We start from the raw sequence: 15,492 nt of genomic DNA, 5'->3' as shown, positions 1-15,492 counted from the left end.
TTCTTAGCAGTAACAAACTTGTATTATCAGACCGAGTGTTAATTGTCTGTCTGTCTGTCTATCTGTCTGTCTGGATGGATGGATGGACTGACAGATCATGGCACTTCAGCACAGTCCTGGCTATATAGTGCCAATTCAAAGTTCTAAAACTGCAAAGATAAAAACCGCACACACAAAAAACTTGTGGAAGATAAATCCTTCCAAATAAATCTAAATATTAAGTCCTATAAGATAAATGAACTATGTATGTTAAAAATCTTTAAATGGAAACCTTGTCATTATAGTACAGTTTACACTGATTTAATGTGCCTTCATAAAACATGGACTGTGCTTATGATACGAGCAATGTGCCAACAACTTTGAACTAAATGAATCAAACTGAACTGTGTGTAATTTGAATATATATAAAATATCTTTATGTCTTTTAGTATACAATACACATAAGTTGCTTATGCAATGTTCAAATGGATCCAGCTCATAATACTTGTCAGAGATCTTCATGACATAAGCTTATGTTCCAAAGGTCAGACTAGAAACAGGATCTCCACAGTGGTAACAAATCCAGGCAATCAGATGCAAATCACCCCATTTGTATCTGTGGATCTTGCCATTATTGAACTTCTCCAAGATCTCCATGAATAAACCACTGTCACAAGTTTGATCAAAACTGAAGCAGAATAAGTGACCAGAGTGTAACTAGATATTATCAATAGATGACAAACATTACACAAGCAGGGCCATACCGTATGCTTATTTTGGCCTCATTATAAGCCAGGTGAGCTAAATCAAGAAGTCCAAGTGGACCTGATATTGCTGACATGGGTAGTTGTCTTAATGTCAGCATGTGAATATAATTTCACACAGACACACATCGAAACTGTAGAGGGGAAAAGAAAAGCTCAGAGCACGTGCCAATAAGAACACCTGTACTTTGGGCCCAATAAAAAGCCTTGCTGTAAAACATATGACCTTGATCCCAAGATCAAAAGGGAAGAGTGAGCATGTTACAGAAGGAATAGTCCTAGCTTTATAATAATTGATCCAATATAGGGGAAAAAAATTTATCATGAGGTAAAGAGAGTTTAGCAAATAAAATAAAAATAAGCAAATCCTTCATGAAAATTTTCTACAATTGTGACTTCGACCCAAAGGTCAAAGGGGAAAGTATGTATGTCACTGAATTAATGGTCTTAGCTTCATAATGTATGATGTATATCCATCAAAAGTTTGTGAAATGCAAGAAATAAGAGGCCCAAGTGGGTCTGATATTGCTCACCTAGCTAGCTGACAGCAGTCTGTGAATGCAGATTCACACACATATTTAAACTACAGAGGTGAAGGAAGTTTGCAGGACATAGTGGCTGCACTGCTTATGTTGGTGTCATTTTTCTGCTTAACTAAACCATATAAAGGATTACTTTCTTGGCACAAATCATAAGTAATCTGCACAACCTGCAATGTCCTCCAAATCTCTCCCTGCCCCATGTCATTCTTACAACCGGCATTCTCCCATGGATCGCACACCGCCCAAGGGTACTAATTCCTGAAACTATTCATATCCCACCCTTATAGCACATAGATTTATTTGACATTATAAGGGAAGTTAATAAGATAGTCAGCACAGATTCCTGGGCATATATGTATACTTGTGGGGCCCCAACCTTTAGGTCTTAACTTGGAAACAAATCAGATCCCCATCCAAGAGAGCTCTTCAGAACCCGACCCAAATGAGCTTCCTCTAATCTGTGGTTAAGGCACCGGATTGATAAAATGAAGGTTGTGGGCTAAAATCCCCACCATCTGATCAACTTCATTAATATATATGGAGCTCCAAAAAATCAAACTCGTCTGAATTCAATCCTGATGATTCAAGCCAACATACCAAATTTAATCCAGATTGGATCAGAAATGAGACCATTAAAGTGATCGTATGATTGGCCAATCAGATGCAAGATCACCTCATTAATACGTGTGGATATCACTGATGATGGAACTCATCTGAGATCTTGATACATACCATATCTGATCAAAATCTGATTAGAAATTTGACCTCTATTGTGTTCACAAACCTAGTTTGATCAAAATCTGATTAGAAATTTTACCTTTATTGTGTTCACAAACCCTGTCAATCAGATACAGGAAATCACCTTATTATTATGCATAAGATCACTCAAAATTAAACTCGTATGGAGTCGATAAAATAGGTTTACATACCAAATCTGACTGACATCTGATCAGAAATAGGGCTTTTACAGTATTCACAAGTTCAGCCAATTAGATGCTAGATCATCACCTCATTAGTTTGTGTAGATGTCACTCAAATTCTAGCTCAAATATTCAATGAATATGAACTTGATCCCATAGTAAAAGGGGCAAAAGAGTAAGTTATAGAACTGTTTTAGCTTCATAATAATTAATGCCAAAAATGATGAGAATCTATCAATGGGTTTTGGAAATATAGCAAACAAAAAGTTCAACCAAAAAAATAAACACAAATTTTCTATGACAGAGACCATAACAACATGGTAAAAAGAATAACTGACCATGCTACAAACTGACTATGTCCTGCTTCCCACTAAAGAGGGTTCAAGAAAATGTTATTTATACAAGTACTTGCATTGTCCCCTGCATCTCTGCCTGCCCCTGGAGACTAGTTTCTGACTCATACCTTGGAAACTTGTTCTTAGCAACAGCCTTAAGGTGCATAAAATTACTTGCTATTTTTTAACACAGAGGTAATCTGAACAGACAGCATGGATTCCAGAGTCTCTCCCCATGGATGCAAACCTGGAATCAATCATAATTTAGTGGCCACCAAGATCCACATGCAAGGGAGTTACAGCATTAGACTTGTGATGAGAAGGTTGCAGGTTTGATTCCCAATATAAAATTACAATAATATAATCTGTTTACTCAGTTAAAATTTGTTACAATGTAGTTTCTATTATTCTCTTTTAAAGTCATATGGCCAAAATAACTGAAAATTTTCTACTTGAAAATAAAGTACTGCTTAAATCCAACGTTAAATGCAAATATGAATACTGGGAAATAGAGGGCATAATTTAAATATGAGAACATACATTATATATATATATATATATATATATATATATATATATATATATATATATATATATATATATATATATATATATATATTGCGTTTCTTGCTTTGCATCCACTTCTCCCAGTTGAGCTCTCACTTCTCCCTGTTCTATCCAAAAAGAGAAGTCACTTCTCCCTAAAATTCAAGTCTAGCTTGACCCCTGCACTCTTAACCAATCTTGCCTGAGGTCTTGAACATATCAGCATAATCTAATCTAAATCTGATAAGACTGAAACCTCAAGTTTTCACAGACATGTGTAGATGGATAGACAGATAGCTGAATAAAAGGCCATACCATAAGCTCACTTGGACTTGTGGATGGATGAGTGAAAGTCACAGAAAATATATGGTCTTTAATGATAAAGAATAGGACAGCTACTGAAATTCTTTTTATGAACTAATACACCATAGCAGACGAGAAATTATTTTTTAGGAGGTGCATAAAACTGACTGAATCACAGTTCCTATTCATATATAAACAGGTATGAATACCAAAAGGACACATGTATCTTACACATGACATCTCATGTGTCATAAGTGCCTCTGATTCATAAGTTATAACGTGTCCTACCATGACACAGTCTTTCTTTTGATTAAGTCTAATTTTGATTTTAAATACTCAAGCCATCTACTTTAAAACCACAAAACCAAAATTAAAGGAAGAGAAATAGAATAATTATTCTGATGGGCCGAAACAAAGAACACTGTTACTTTATTTCCTCTTGATGTGTGTGTGTGTGTTTGTTATTTCACAACAATAAAATGCCTTGCGGGCTGATCCAGTGATGTGAACTGAACATTGTCATGTCACAAGTCCAGTGCCTTAGCTGCTGAGCCACCACTGTAGCCTAAATTACGGAGACATGTGACTAGGTGGTCTAAGGCATTCACCTCTGTAGATCACTGACATCTCAACTCTCTGTCTCCAAGGGTTTGAGTCGGGCTCAGCCAACAAGGGTTCGTGAGAAAACATGCCAGTAGCATACTGTCAGCGAGTGGTTCTTCCAAGGGTTTTCCCAGGATCTTCCTCCACCAGATATACTAGCCACCATGTACAGCCTATCATGTGCTAGAAAATAGTGTAAAAGCACCACAACAACAACCTGTAGGATGATGTCAGTATAATCACAGTTTCAGCTGTATAACATAATGACTTTATAATTGGCTTTAAGGTAATTTTTCTGGGGTGGGGGGGGTTGTCTTCAGTTAATTCTACATATTTAATTTAAACTGCTATGTTACAAAGTTTGTCCATAGTGTTTAAGACACTGTGCAGATGGGCTATTTTAGACATGAGGTCATTACATGTTCCATCACATTCACTTAATTCATAGGCTGCCCTAAGGCAGTACTGTTTTTAAATTAGGCAAGGCCATTCAGATACATATACAAAGGCAATGAATTGTAAATATGAGATAATGATAAACAGTAGGGTTTATAAATTTCACACTGCACGATACAGAAATCATGGGTTACGGACTATTCTCAATGTGTACAAGATTTAGGTGCCCAAATTTAACCAAAAAAACTGACCCTCTCCATTTTTCAGCAACTTATTTTCAAAATTTTTAATAATTTATGTAGTAAAAAAATTACAGATATGCAGTTTTTTCAAGGACAATGAACAATAATTCAATGTGGAACATAAACAAATGTACTAACACACTGGTGACTGACTAGCCAACTGTCTGACCTGAAACTTTTGGTTACCCTAATTATCATCTTGATGAACTGAAGTGCTGTCAGTATGGTGCATTAAACCATAAAGCAATCACACACATTAATTTATACTGTATATACTTGCTTATGAGTTGAGAAAATTGCAAAGAACAAAGATTCCAATCTGTCATAAAGTGCATGCAGACCAGGGTATATGTTGTTTGTTCTACTGACTACTCCTAACAAACTGCACAGATCCAGATCTGCCAGCACATTATGTGATGGCAGATCTGGGTCTGCACATTATGCAGTTGACTGACTTACGAGCTAGTACATAGTGTAGTTGCACTAAAATAGGATTCACTTGTGTAATGAAAAGTGTTTAAATATTTATCATCTTTCTTTTATTCTGTTACTATCTTATTTTATTTTTTTCTAACAAAATTTTAGTAAACTAAACTGGGCTTGGGGCCCTCACGGGTGGCTTAGTAGTCTAAAGGACTCACGGTACTAATTCAGTTCCCATAGTAAACCTATGCAAACACCATGATATTAAAAATTCAATAACTTAAAATTTTCGAGTGCTCATGATCAAACCTATATTTATCAGTATAGATGAAACCTGGATGTCAGCTTCTGTGTAGAGGAAAGGATATGAGCCGTGGCATTTTCTGGACCTGCATGTATTTGAAACATGTGCTTTCAATTCTGCACCAAAGAGTCAGGTGCTAATTTTAGTAATGAGTATTCCAAACTCAAGACTGTTAAAGGACTGAAATTCTGTCAGTAAAACAATGTCTCTATATTTTTTTCACTTACAACTAGGATAAGCTCTCAAAAGATTCTTTTTTCCTACACCATAACTTATATTATTAACCAATCCTGTGCAGCCTAACCCATATATACTCTATTTTATGTTTATCCATTTCCTGGCTGGTTCCAACTTTTTCATACCATTAGTACTATGTGTCCTAAAGTGCTCACTGTTATAGATGACTGCCATCTGAACTTTGTGTGGGTTTGAGTCTCTGGCCTGGCCAATGTGGGTAAGTGAGAAAGCTTGCTAGTAGCTTCCCATGGGTCAAATGGTTCTTCCCAGGGTTTACCCTGAGTTAATCTTCCTCCAACAATTATACTGGCTGCCATGTATAGCCAGCCTATCATGTGTGAAAAAAGCATCAAATTCCACAACAACAAAAACAACTAAACTGTGGTTACATTTACCCTTGATAACCTATTTTGGACCTAGTCAGTTTGGTCTGCATACATGTACTTATAATAGAACCAATGGTCTTCTGCTATTAAATTCCAAAACCAAACTGAACCATACATATCTAGGGCAATGATTGCCATATTTGGAGTAAGAGTGTCAAGATTTCTTCAAGGATTTATTTCAGATGCTTGGAATATTATTTCATGATATATTCTCTTATCAAAGACAATCATTATGCTATGAAACAATATCAATATTAGAACTGGGTCACATTCAATGAAAAGTTTCCTATGTGTCTTATGTATATTTAATTTGCATTTTTTGCTACTTAGTTTTTTTAATTTAAATTTCATTATATGGTGTGGATAGATGTATTTTGGACTGACCTTGTCCAAAATCAAGTTCATTTTTTTGTCTGACCTGAATTACTTATTTTTGTAAAATTCTATAAACAACAAATACATACCTAATATTTTTTCTCTATGAGTATGGGTTAACTATTAGGATTACTATCTTTGCCTGAGTCAAGTATGTTGTGTTACCATGTTCTTTACTATAATTTCAGTAACCGACCTTCTAATTATAACTAAGATTTTATCTTGTAAACATTTAGAACCTTCCCGAAAGAAATGTTTAAACCTGATAATAGTTTATTTTTTAAAAAATGTTAATTGTGACCTGATTTCAAGCAGAGGACTATATAATCTTGTTTTTCTGGAAATTATTTATCCGTGCTGTAAGATCTAAGCAGAATCAGTTGTATTTTTATTGTGTTTAGTATTTCATTTGGGCTAGAATTAATTTATTCAAATTATTTAATTCAAGCTATTCTTCTCTGGAAATACAAAGTGCTCGTAAGTAACATTCTTGGAAATAGGGACAGGGATTTATAGTGAAATTTCAAATAAGGATATATTCTTGGATTGTATTATTGTGAGTCAACAAATGACTTAGCACATCACTAGCACATCACCACCACAGGCACAACAGGCACAGGCACAACAACACTTCCAGTGCTGGCTTTATTTTAGAATATTACTAAATTTTGTTCTGAACTTTAATCATTAGGACCTGTGATGAAATTCTAGGATTATTTAGGATTAATTTCACAATACCATAAGTGCTGTTTACATTTTTCACTTTGAATTCGAGGGAAATAAATTATTTGTTGAATTTTACAAAACTTGTTGGTTCTCACTCTTTTCTATTACTTACTTTAATACCATAGAGTCATAATAGCAAGACTTATTACCAATGGCACTACATGTACCCAATAAACAGTCTTGCAAAGAAACACCCCCACCCCCAACAAATCAGAAATGCAAGTATTCCTTATTGGCAAGCAAGGTTATAATGTAACCTATCTTGAGACTGTGCCTGGTGGGTACTTCAATACACAATCGTAACAATAAAAATAGTCATTTTTTCCATACAAAATAATCAGAACCAACAGAATTACTTTTAGTTCACAAATTGTCTGACTGATAGAAAAGTACAGTAATTGTTTTTTAGTGTCTGGATATTTGGATAAATGATGGTAACAACAGCAACAAAAGCCCCTCAAAATGCCTGACGCTCTATATGGCAAAAGGATTATCCATGAATTCAAGATAAAATCATTTCTTCTTGAATTCGTTAAAACTGCATGCCACATTTTTGAGTCATGAGGTTGTACCCTGTACCATCAACATCATTTATGATACACCATTGTGGGTGGTATTACAGAAGAGTAGACAGATGTAGCTCTATAATGATAAGAAATAATGAAGACTTTCTACTCGCATTATGAAATAATGCAGGAAAAACATGATGTTCGAGACCAAATATTTTAGACCAAAGATTACTGGTTATCAGAAACATAGTTTGTGTCCAGATTGGTATCATTTTCAGAAACAACTAAGTAGACATCATAAGGTGTATTTTAGGCAAACAAACATCATCTGTATCACCTAGATTTCTTTAAACTACTTGAAATTTCCATCTGAGGTATGTTTATGATAAGAGTTGCCTAATGAGTAATACAATTTATATTTTCATTAAAAGAAAGAGCACTCACCTGTGAGAAGCATGTGATCTAACATGATTTATAAACATGTATATGGATGTGATTCCCAAGAAATCTTAAGGGAGGCAACTACATTATGACCAAAGGTAGCCAAAATGAAAAGTTCATCACTCCTTTATAAACATAACTGATTCTTCAATGGTCATGGCAGCATCACAGAATTTGCATGTAAACAGACAACCCTGTTCCTCTTTCAGCATATATTGAATGAGTGGTGTTGTACTGTATATCAATGTGAATGGTATTGAAATCATTCATACTCAAAATTAGATAATTTTATCTATATTTTGAGATACTCTCAAGAAAACTCACTGAGCTACAGATACAGATATCATTTGCAATGCTGGGATGAATGAACTATTGAAAGGATTTTGTGTGCAGATAGTCCCATTGACTAGTGACAATGAAGAAAATGAAAAATCCAATGACGAAAAAAAGAGATGCAATCCAGCCTCTCCATTCACAACAAGAAACTGTGAAAATAGTCCAATTCACATTATAAGATATAACTGTCTTTCCTGGTCATCAATATGATTGACTTGTGCATACAAATTTCAAGGTCAATATATGGTCAGGACTAGATTACACAAGATTTTATTGGATAATGCATATTGCAAATGGGTGTACCCACAAAGGATACCGTATTTAGAGTATCACAATCAGAGCACACCTCCCCGCCGCTCTGTACCCTACACTGGCTGTCCATTCGATTCAGAATCAAACACAAAATTTGTTCTCTGTGCTATGTTTCACTGTCGGACTCTAGTCCAACATACCTATCCGACCTCACCCATGTGTACACACCAACAAGATACTTACGCTCCTCTTCTGACAACCGTATACACATTATTCCCACTATGAAAATAAAGTCAGGGCCCAGCAACGTGGAATGAATTGCCCACTGAACTTAGACACAAAGACATAGTGATCCCCCATTCAAGAGCGCTCTCAAAACTCACTTATTTTGACTGCAAGAACAAACTTAAAGACCTAATAATGTTTCCTACCTTAAATATTCTAAGCATGTTTTTTAATGTTTTCTAATTTCATGGTGTTTGTTTTTGTAATCATATCATTATATCTTTTTTATCTTATAGGTGTCGTCTAATGTTGTAAAGCACTTAGAGCTTCTAAAGATTAGGTGCTATACAAAGTCCTCATTATTATTATTATTATTAGTTTTACATTGTAACCGCAGTCACAGGAATCTAATGTTCAATCTTTAAAACTGGCCGAGAATACCCCTTTGCATTTACCAATTAGCATTTATGATGGTTAGTTTATAAGTGTAGGCCAATTTTAAAGATAGAAAAATATCACTGTGCCACTATGAAGTATTTGATTAAAATGTGTCCCAACTTTCAAGGTACAGCTGTAGTAGTTTATTGTTGATTAATAAAATTTCAGATTAGGTATCCTTTAATGTTGTTAGTCCTCTGGGCTTGTGAACATATTTGGCAGGCACTGATCCCTGTAAACATTGTACGATGAATGACTGATTGATTGACTGATTCATTCATTCACTGACTTAAAGTGCCAAACCACCCAATAATCAAGAAAAGTGCAAGAAGCAAATAGTAAATTTATAATTAGTCCCAGGGCTCTAGATCAAAACGAAGTGCACATTTTACATAGTAAAACTAAAAAATACATTATACATGCAATGAATTTTTTGGCAGAACAACTGAAATTAAAGCATTTAGTCGAAAGTTTTCTATGTACTGCTCCTGTCATATGTACAGCCTCTGTTTTATTATTAACACATTAACCCCTGGTGACATTTTCACCTGAAATTCAAGTAGGAAACACATTTTGAAAGCTATTTCTGAATAGATCCGAAAACACTAAATCCTAGGTGATCTTTCAATAACATACCGCCTAGTTGTGTTAGAAACATTCTTTTTCATTGGCTATTTGGTGCACGCATGAACAGAATGGTAAAAGTTGGAGTTCTTTTTCTTTTTTTGTATGCTAAATGGAGCCATTATTTTTGTATCAAGACCACTCTTTATTCCAAATGCCCATCTTATCCTACTTTTTGCAAATGTTCATCTGTCTCTTTGCAGTTCATACCGGTTTGCCTTAGATCTGAGACCAAAAAGTCTAAAATCCGAACATGAAATTGGATTCCAACCACAGGCAAATTTTGGTTAGAAAAAATTCAGGTCCAAAAAATGAGGATCTGTATTTTGCAGTGCAACTAGATATTCCAGATTATTTGGTATCATTGTAGAGCTACATCTGTCTACCTTTCTGTAATACCACCCACTTTAGTGTATCATGCATGACCATGACGCTACAGAGCTCGGCAGTAGGCTACTACCTCCTGCCAACTTAACTCTTCGCCAGGGGTTAATATGTTAAGCATTTCAATACAAGCTATGCTTAAGTTCAAGTTCTGTGCATGTTTTAAATGACAGTACTTCATCACTGTGAGAACAGTGATTGGTACTCAAGTGTCATAGAATCAAAAAAGTCTTGGTCACTAAGCCATCTGACACATTCAAAAAGGCACCATTCACATCAGATAGTGAGACTCGGTCAAGTAACACATTTATCCTGTTCTGATGTGTGCACAAAATACCAAATTTATTACATTCTTATCAAAAGCTCTGAAGTGCTTTTATAAGCTGTTGAAGAAAAACATCCTGCCAAATAGCAGTTGCAGGACAGAAATTTCTACACCAGTTTCATTTAATAATTAGTGATACTGTTCATAATAATTGTTGTTCTTGTTATAATTATTATGCATTATTATTACATAACAATCCAAGTGGTATAAGAAAATTAAGAATATATTTATAAAATACAAAAAAAGTTTATCAGTTGTAAAAAGACAATGCTGAGAAGATGAAAAATACCACTATGCAAGTTTTCAACAAAAAAATCAATATGTGTTATGTATGTATGTATCTATGTATGTATGTATGTATGTATGTATGTATGTATGTATGTATGTATATAGACAGACAGAGACAGAGAGACCGACAGACACTTCATACTTATATATCAACAATTTCCTTTTACCTCTTAGGCAAAGATTTATAATAATGCTGAGTGGGTGGATGCTGAAATCTTATGTTCAGATCAAGAATAACTTTTCAGAGTGATAATGCCAAGGATGGACAAATAATGTATTTTAATAAAAATGTTAGCTTCTAGACAGTGTAAGCTGACGACATTGTGTAAAAGCTTGCAACATAACCTAGAGCTATGCTAGTCCCTCTAAAATTGAATTATGTGTAGGTGTACAAGATTAATAACGAGCTGATTCTTAGCCAAATAATGCAACATTGTACATGTGAAAAATTCCCAATCTGTAATTCAGATCAATTTTATTTATATTCTATATCAATGTTATTAGCTGTATGGTCTTTCCAAAGGGTTCCTGAAAGATCATGTGACAAATTTATTACACTAAGAATTAATTTTTTATTATTTTGCCAGCCATTTCTAGCACCTGTAAATTTTATGCATGAAGGACTATTTTGTCTTTGTTTGTATTAGCTTGCTTACAACAATGGATGATGTGAATGAATATCCTTGTTCCTCCATTTCTTTTATTTATTTGGGAAAAAAGTGTTCAAGAAAATTATGACTTAATTACTTATTAAAATTGATTGTCGAATGACCAGTCTTGCAGCACTACATTTATGAAGTGGAAAAATCTAATCTTGAATCACTGTTGGTGGGAAGCTGGTCCTACTCACGTTGAAAATATGTTTTTTTTAACATTTCAGCAGGGTTTTAAAGATCCAAGGAAAATTGCAAATACCACATTGCATGCAGCTGTTCCAGACCAATCAAAGGCGTTATACATTTCCATCTTTATTGCAATCTTTGACAATGGTAAGAATCAATTCTATGTCAACAAAGTAAAATCTAAAAATATTATTGAAACTCAGCAAATCAATTAGATATCATTTGATTAATAAGAATTTTGCAGAACTGTGTCTTGCCTTCTTTGCCATGGCATAACCCATAAATCAGGCATCATGCTCACTAGAGCAAGAATGTAGGTCACTGAGATAAATATTCCTATTATATTAAAAAAAACATCAAATTTCACGATTGTACAAAACAGTGTCCAAGGAATTGAGCCAAGTGAAAAAACATTACAAAATCAGTGAAGTATGAAATGCTGGTGACCTACCTTTGTCTAAGGGGAGTTGTTATTGTTTTAGAGTTAAATGCCATTTTTTCAGCACAAGATAGGCTATACATGGTGGCCAGTATAAATGGTGGAGGAAAGAACCCGGGAAAACCCCGGAAAAAACCATCAACTCACGAGAAGCTACTGGCAAGCTTTCTCACATACCCACATTGGCTGAACCCTTGACTCGAACCCACACAGACAGAGGTGAAATGGCAGTGATCCATAATGGTGAGTGCTTTAGACCACTTGGCCACTTGGGGCCCCTGCTTAAGGTGAGTAATAGCCATCAAAGACGAAATACATCCTAGTGTTTCATGGCTTAATATATATAAGTATCACAGAATATGAGTTCCATACAAAATGTCAGATAATCACTGCAACATGATCACAGTGATTTTCTTACAACTTTGGCACGTACAATGTAGTACTCACCAAGCTAAATACATCCATCAAATTTCATCATGTTACTACATGTATTCGTGTCACAGAAACTAGGCTAAATGCAAAAACTTGTTATGCTTAAGTCAATAACTCCACCATCAAAACAGTGAGCCAAATGTCTCACCTATGCTTTTCTAGTGAGACAAAAGCTGTTTATACTCAAAAGATTGTAAACTGCCAATGTACTGCCACATTATTATATTCACAAAACATCATTATGCTGAAATATGATTTTACATGCCAGACATGTAATAATCAATTAAAACTTATTTAACTTTGTCAGCTATACTGCTTCCTTCCTAAGGTCATTGAGGACACAAAAAATCATTGTCTACAAACCGATCTAACAGCGACCACTCTGGTGGCCCCAGACGTTAAAGTGTCTGCCTCAGATGCAGGTGGTCATGGGATTGATCCCCTACCCAGGTATACTAAAGACATAAAATGATACTAACAGCTGCACTGCTTGGTGCTCAACATTAAGAGGTTAGTGTTAGGACTGGTCAGCCTGGTGTCAGAATAATATGACTAGGTGGGACATGATGCCCCAATGCTAGACATCACTATAAACTGCCATAATGCAGAGAACATATGACTCAAATTGTTTAAAGCTACTTTAAAAATAGAACAGAAAAAAAACACACACACAAACACTACCTGACAGTCTCATTTGCAACATATGTATTGATTTGTTTTCATTTCTAATTAAATTTTTATGGTTTTACAAAGAGAAAAAGAATTGAAACTGGTACTTAAAATCTGAAGATAACTTTAAATTTGCTTTTTGTAATAATCATGACATCTGCACTGATCTCTTCCTTGAAAAGAATTGAATCTACAGTAACCATGGATCTGAGTAATCGTACAGAAGTTCATAGTCATAAATTTCAGAATGAGACTTATTCAACTAGCTCAGATAAACTGACAACTCAAACAAACTGGATTTGGGAAATCAGTTATTTACTATAACCTTGATTGTTCAAGAAAAGCTATTGGATGTAATGTATGCTCTTCATCCCACAAAAAAAAAAGAAATAAGTCACTTCTCAAGATCAAAACATCTTGGTGATGTGCACTATATAAGCACTGGACTGAGAAACAGACAGATGATGAAAGTTTAAATCTTCTCACCATTATTATTAAGATGAATCAACAATCTATCTAGTACGAGAAAGTATATCTTATCAATGCATCACTCATGAGGTTTGGCATGAAACTTAAAAGTTCATATTTCAAGATTTTACTTGCAAATGGCAAGTAACTGAAAAAAGGTATATGATAGAACAAAACTTTATGCAAGTCAGTTTGCTTGCAAGATCTGAGAAATTGTATTCACATAAAAGTGTTTTCTCATCACTGGTTTATGAGACATGATATCCACTGCCTCTGTCATGAATTGTTTCGATCTATAACCACATATTATTAGATCTTGACATTTATTATGTCTCATTTCATCATGGTAAGCTTCTGTCATCTTCTGAATATCAGTAATACCATGATGGATTCACTGACAGCTGGGAAACTATTTTAAGATATATTAGCATTGTTATCTACCAAATTATGATCATAAATTGATTATACCTACATTGAAACAGGCAAATGTCTTCACCTGATACAATCTAAAGAAAAAGTTCCTTGTAGTTGGAAGCAATCACAGACAGTTAATCCCAAATAATGCTGGTAAAGGTATTTTCCACTATAATGTGTAAACAGCAAGTACAGTTCAAAACAGCAGGTGCTTGGTGTCACCATTAGTATCAACAAAACCCGAGAAACACTGTGGACTTAAAGAAATCCCACCTAGGCATACTGCAATGTATGCTGATTGCCAGTGTACTACTGCCTTAAGGATCAGTGAATTATCTCTTCTACCAATCATACTGTAGCCTCAAATGCCAGCCAAGGTGGTACCTCCTACAATAGGTGGACAGGTATGGGCCAACCACAGGTGACAAGAGCCTCCATGGCCTGAAGAGCAGCTTGTGCACAAGATTTCACTACTTCAGTGAGCTGATCATTGTAATGCATGTGTAACCTTCCCACGCAATATTGCACCAGTGGTTTAGACTATTATCTTTAATAAACCACCATACTTGATCTACATGTACCGTATTTACCAGGGTAAAATATCTACCTGAAAAGAACTAGATCTGCAATCATACAATACAATGGCAGTTCAAAGTCTAAAAAATTCAAACTGAATAATAAGCAGAATGAACTGCAGCTACTCCGTCATACCAAAGTATTACCTGATTGATGGAAAAGTCTGGCATGCTTTGTACACCAGCAACTAAGGTTACAGTTATAGGGTCTATTCTAAAACTGAAATTTAGGAGAGAAATTCCCCTTTTCATTTGAAAAAATTGGGAAATTTTCTAATTATACTCTTATCAACTTAAATATCCAGATATTAAAAGATAAGAACTTTTCTCTCTTCCCAGATAATTTGTGTATCCATGAAAATCATACATTTTCCTGAATAATTCGCTGGACAATTAACATCTTTATTATCAGGACTGTGTATTGGTATACCCAAGTTCAGAGCTGGTTGCATGTTGTCTAGGTAAAGTAGGTAGCATTTACAACTCTCCTTTGTTATAACATAAAACCATGGAATAGTGGGTACTATCAAAATTTTTAAAATAATAGTGATTTGTTGTTGTTGTTGTAGGGTTTAACATTTTTCAGCAGGGGCCCCGAGTGGCCGAGTGGTCTAAAGCGCTCTTCATTACGGATCACTGCCATCTCACCTCTGTCTGCGGTGGTTCGAGTCTCGGATTCAGCCAATGTGGCTATGTGAGAAAGCTTGCCAGTAGCTTCTCGTGGGTCAGTGGTTCTTTCCGAGGTTTTCC

At 35.0% G+C, this 15,492-nt stretch overlaps 1 protein-coding gene and 1 long non-coding RNA gene across 6 annotated transcripts in view; one reads left to right on the top strand and one right to left on the bottom strand.

The window, feature by feature from the left end:
• LOC149800653 (myocyte-specific enhancer factor 2C-like) overlaps positions 1-15,492 on the bottom strand; it is a 229,759-nt gene that overhangs the window by 80,596 nt on the left and 133,671 nt on the right. Inside the window, exon 1 of one of the 5 annotated variants that reach the window (XM_089954670.1) lies at positions 14,226-14,633. The exons of the other annotated variants lie outside the window; for them this stretch is intronic. Coding sequence (XP_089810796.1) covers positions 14,226-14,227 — 2 coding nt within the window. The 5' untranslated portion in view covers positions 14,228-14,633. Of the gene's footprint in view, positions 1-14,225; positions 14,634-15,492 lie in introns of those variants that run through there. 5 annotated transcript variants of the gene reach the window in all.
• The window catches only part of LOC149800654 (uncharacterized), an 82,420-nt gene that overhangs the window by 4,584 nt on the left and 62,344 nt on the right, over positions 1-15,492 (top strand). The window contains exon 2 of the long non-coding RNA XR_016420541.1: positions 11,784-11,892. This is a non-coding gene — a long non-coding RNA (uncharacterized LOC149800654). The remainder of the gene's footprint in view (positions 1-11,783; positions 11,893-15,492) is intronic.

The sequence above is a fragment of the Sinohyriopsis cumingii genome, chromosome 4, assembly GCF_028554795.1.
Source record: "Sinohyriopsis cumingii isolate HCF-2022 chromosome 4, ASM2855479v2, whole genome shotgun sequence".
Taxonomy (NCBI): Eukaryota; Metazoa; Mollusca; class Bivalvia; order Unionida; family Unionidae; genus Sinohyriopsis; species Sinohyriopsis cumingii.
The sequence above is the reverse complement of the archived record's forward strand: the minus strand, read 5'-3'. Positions and strand labels throughout refer to the sequence as shown.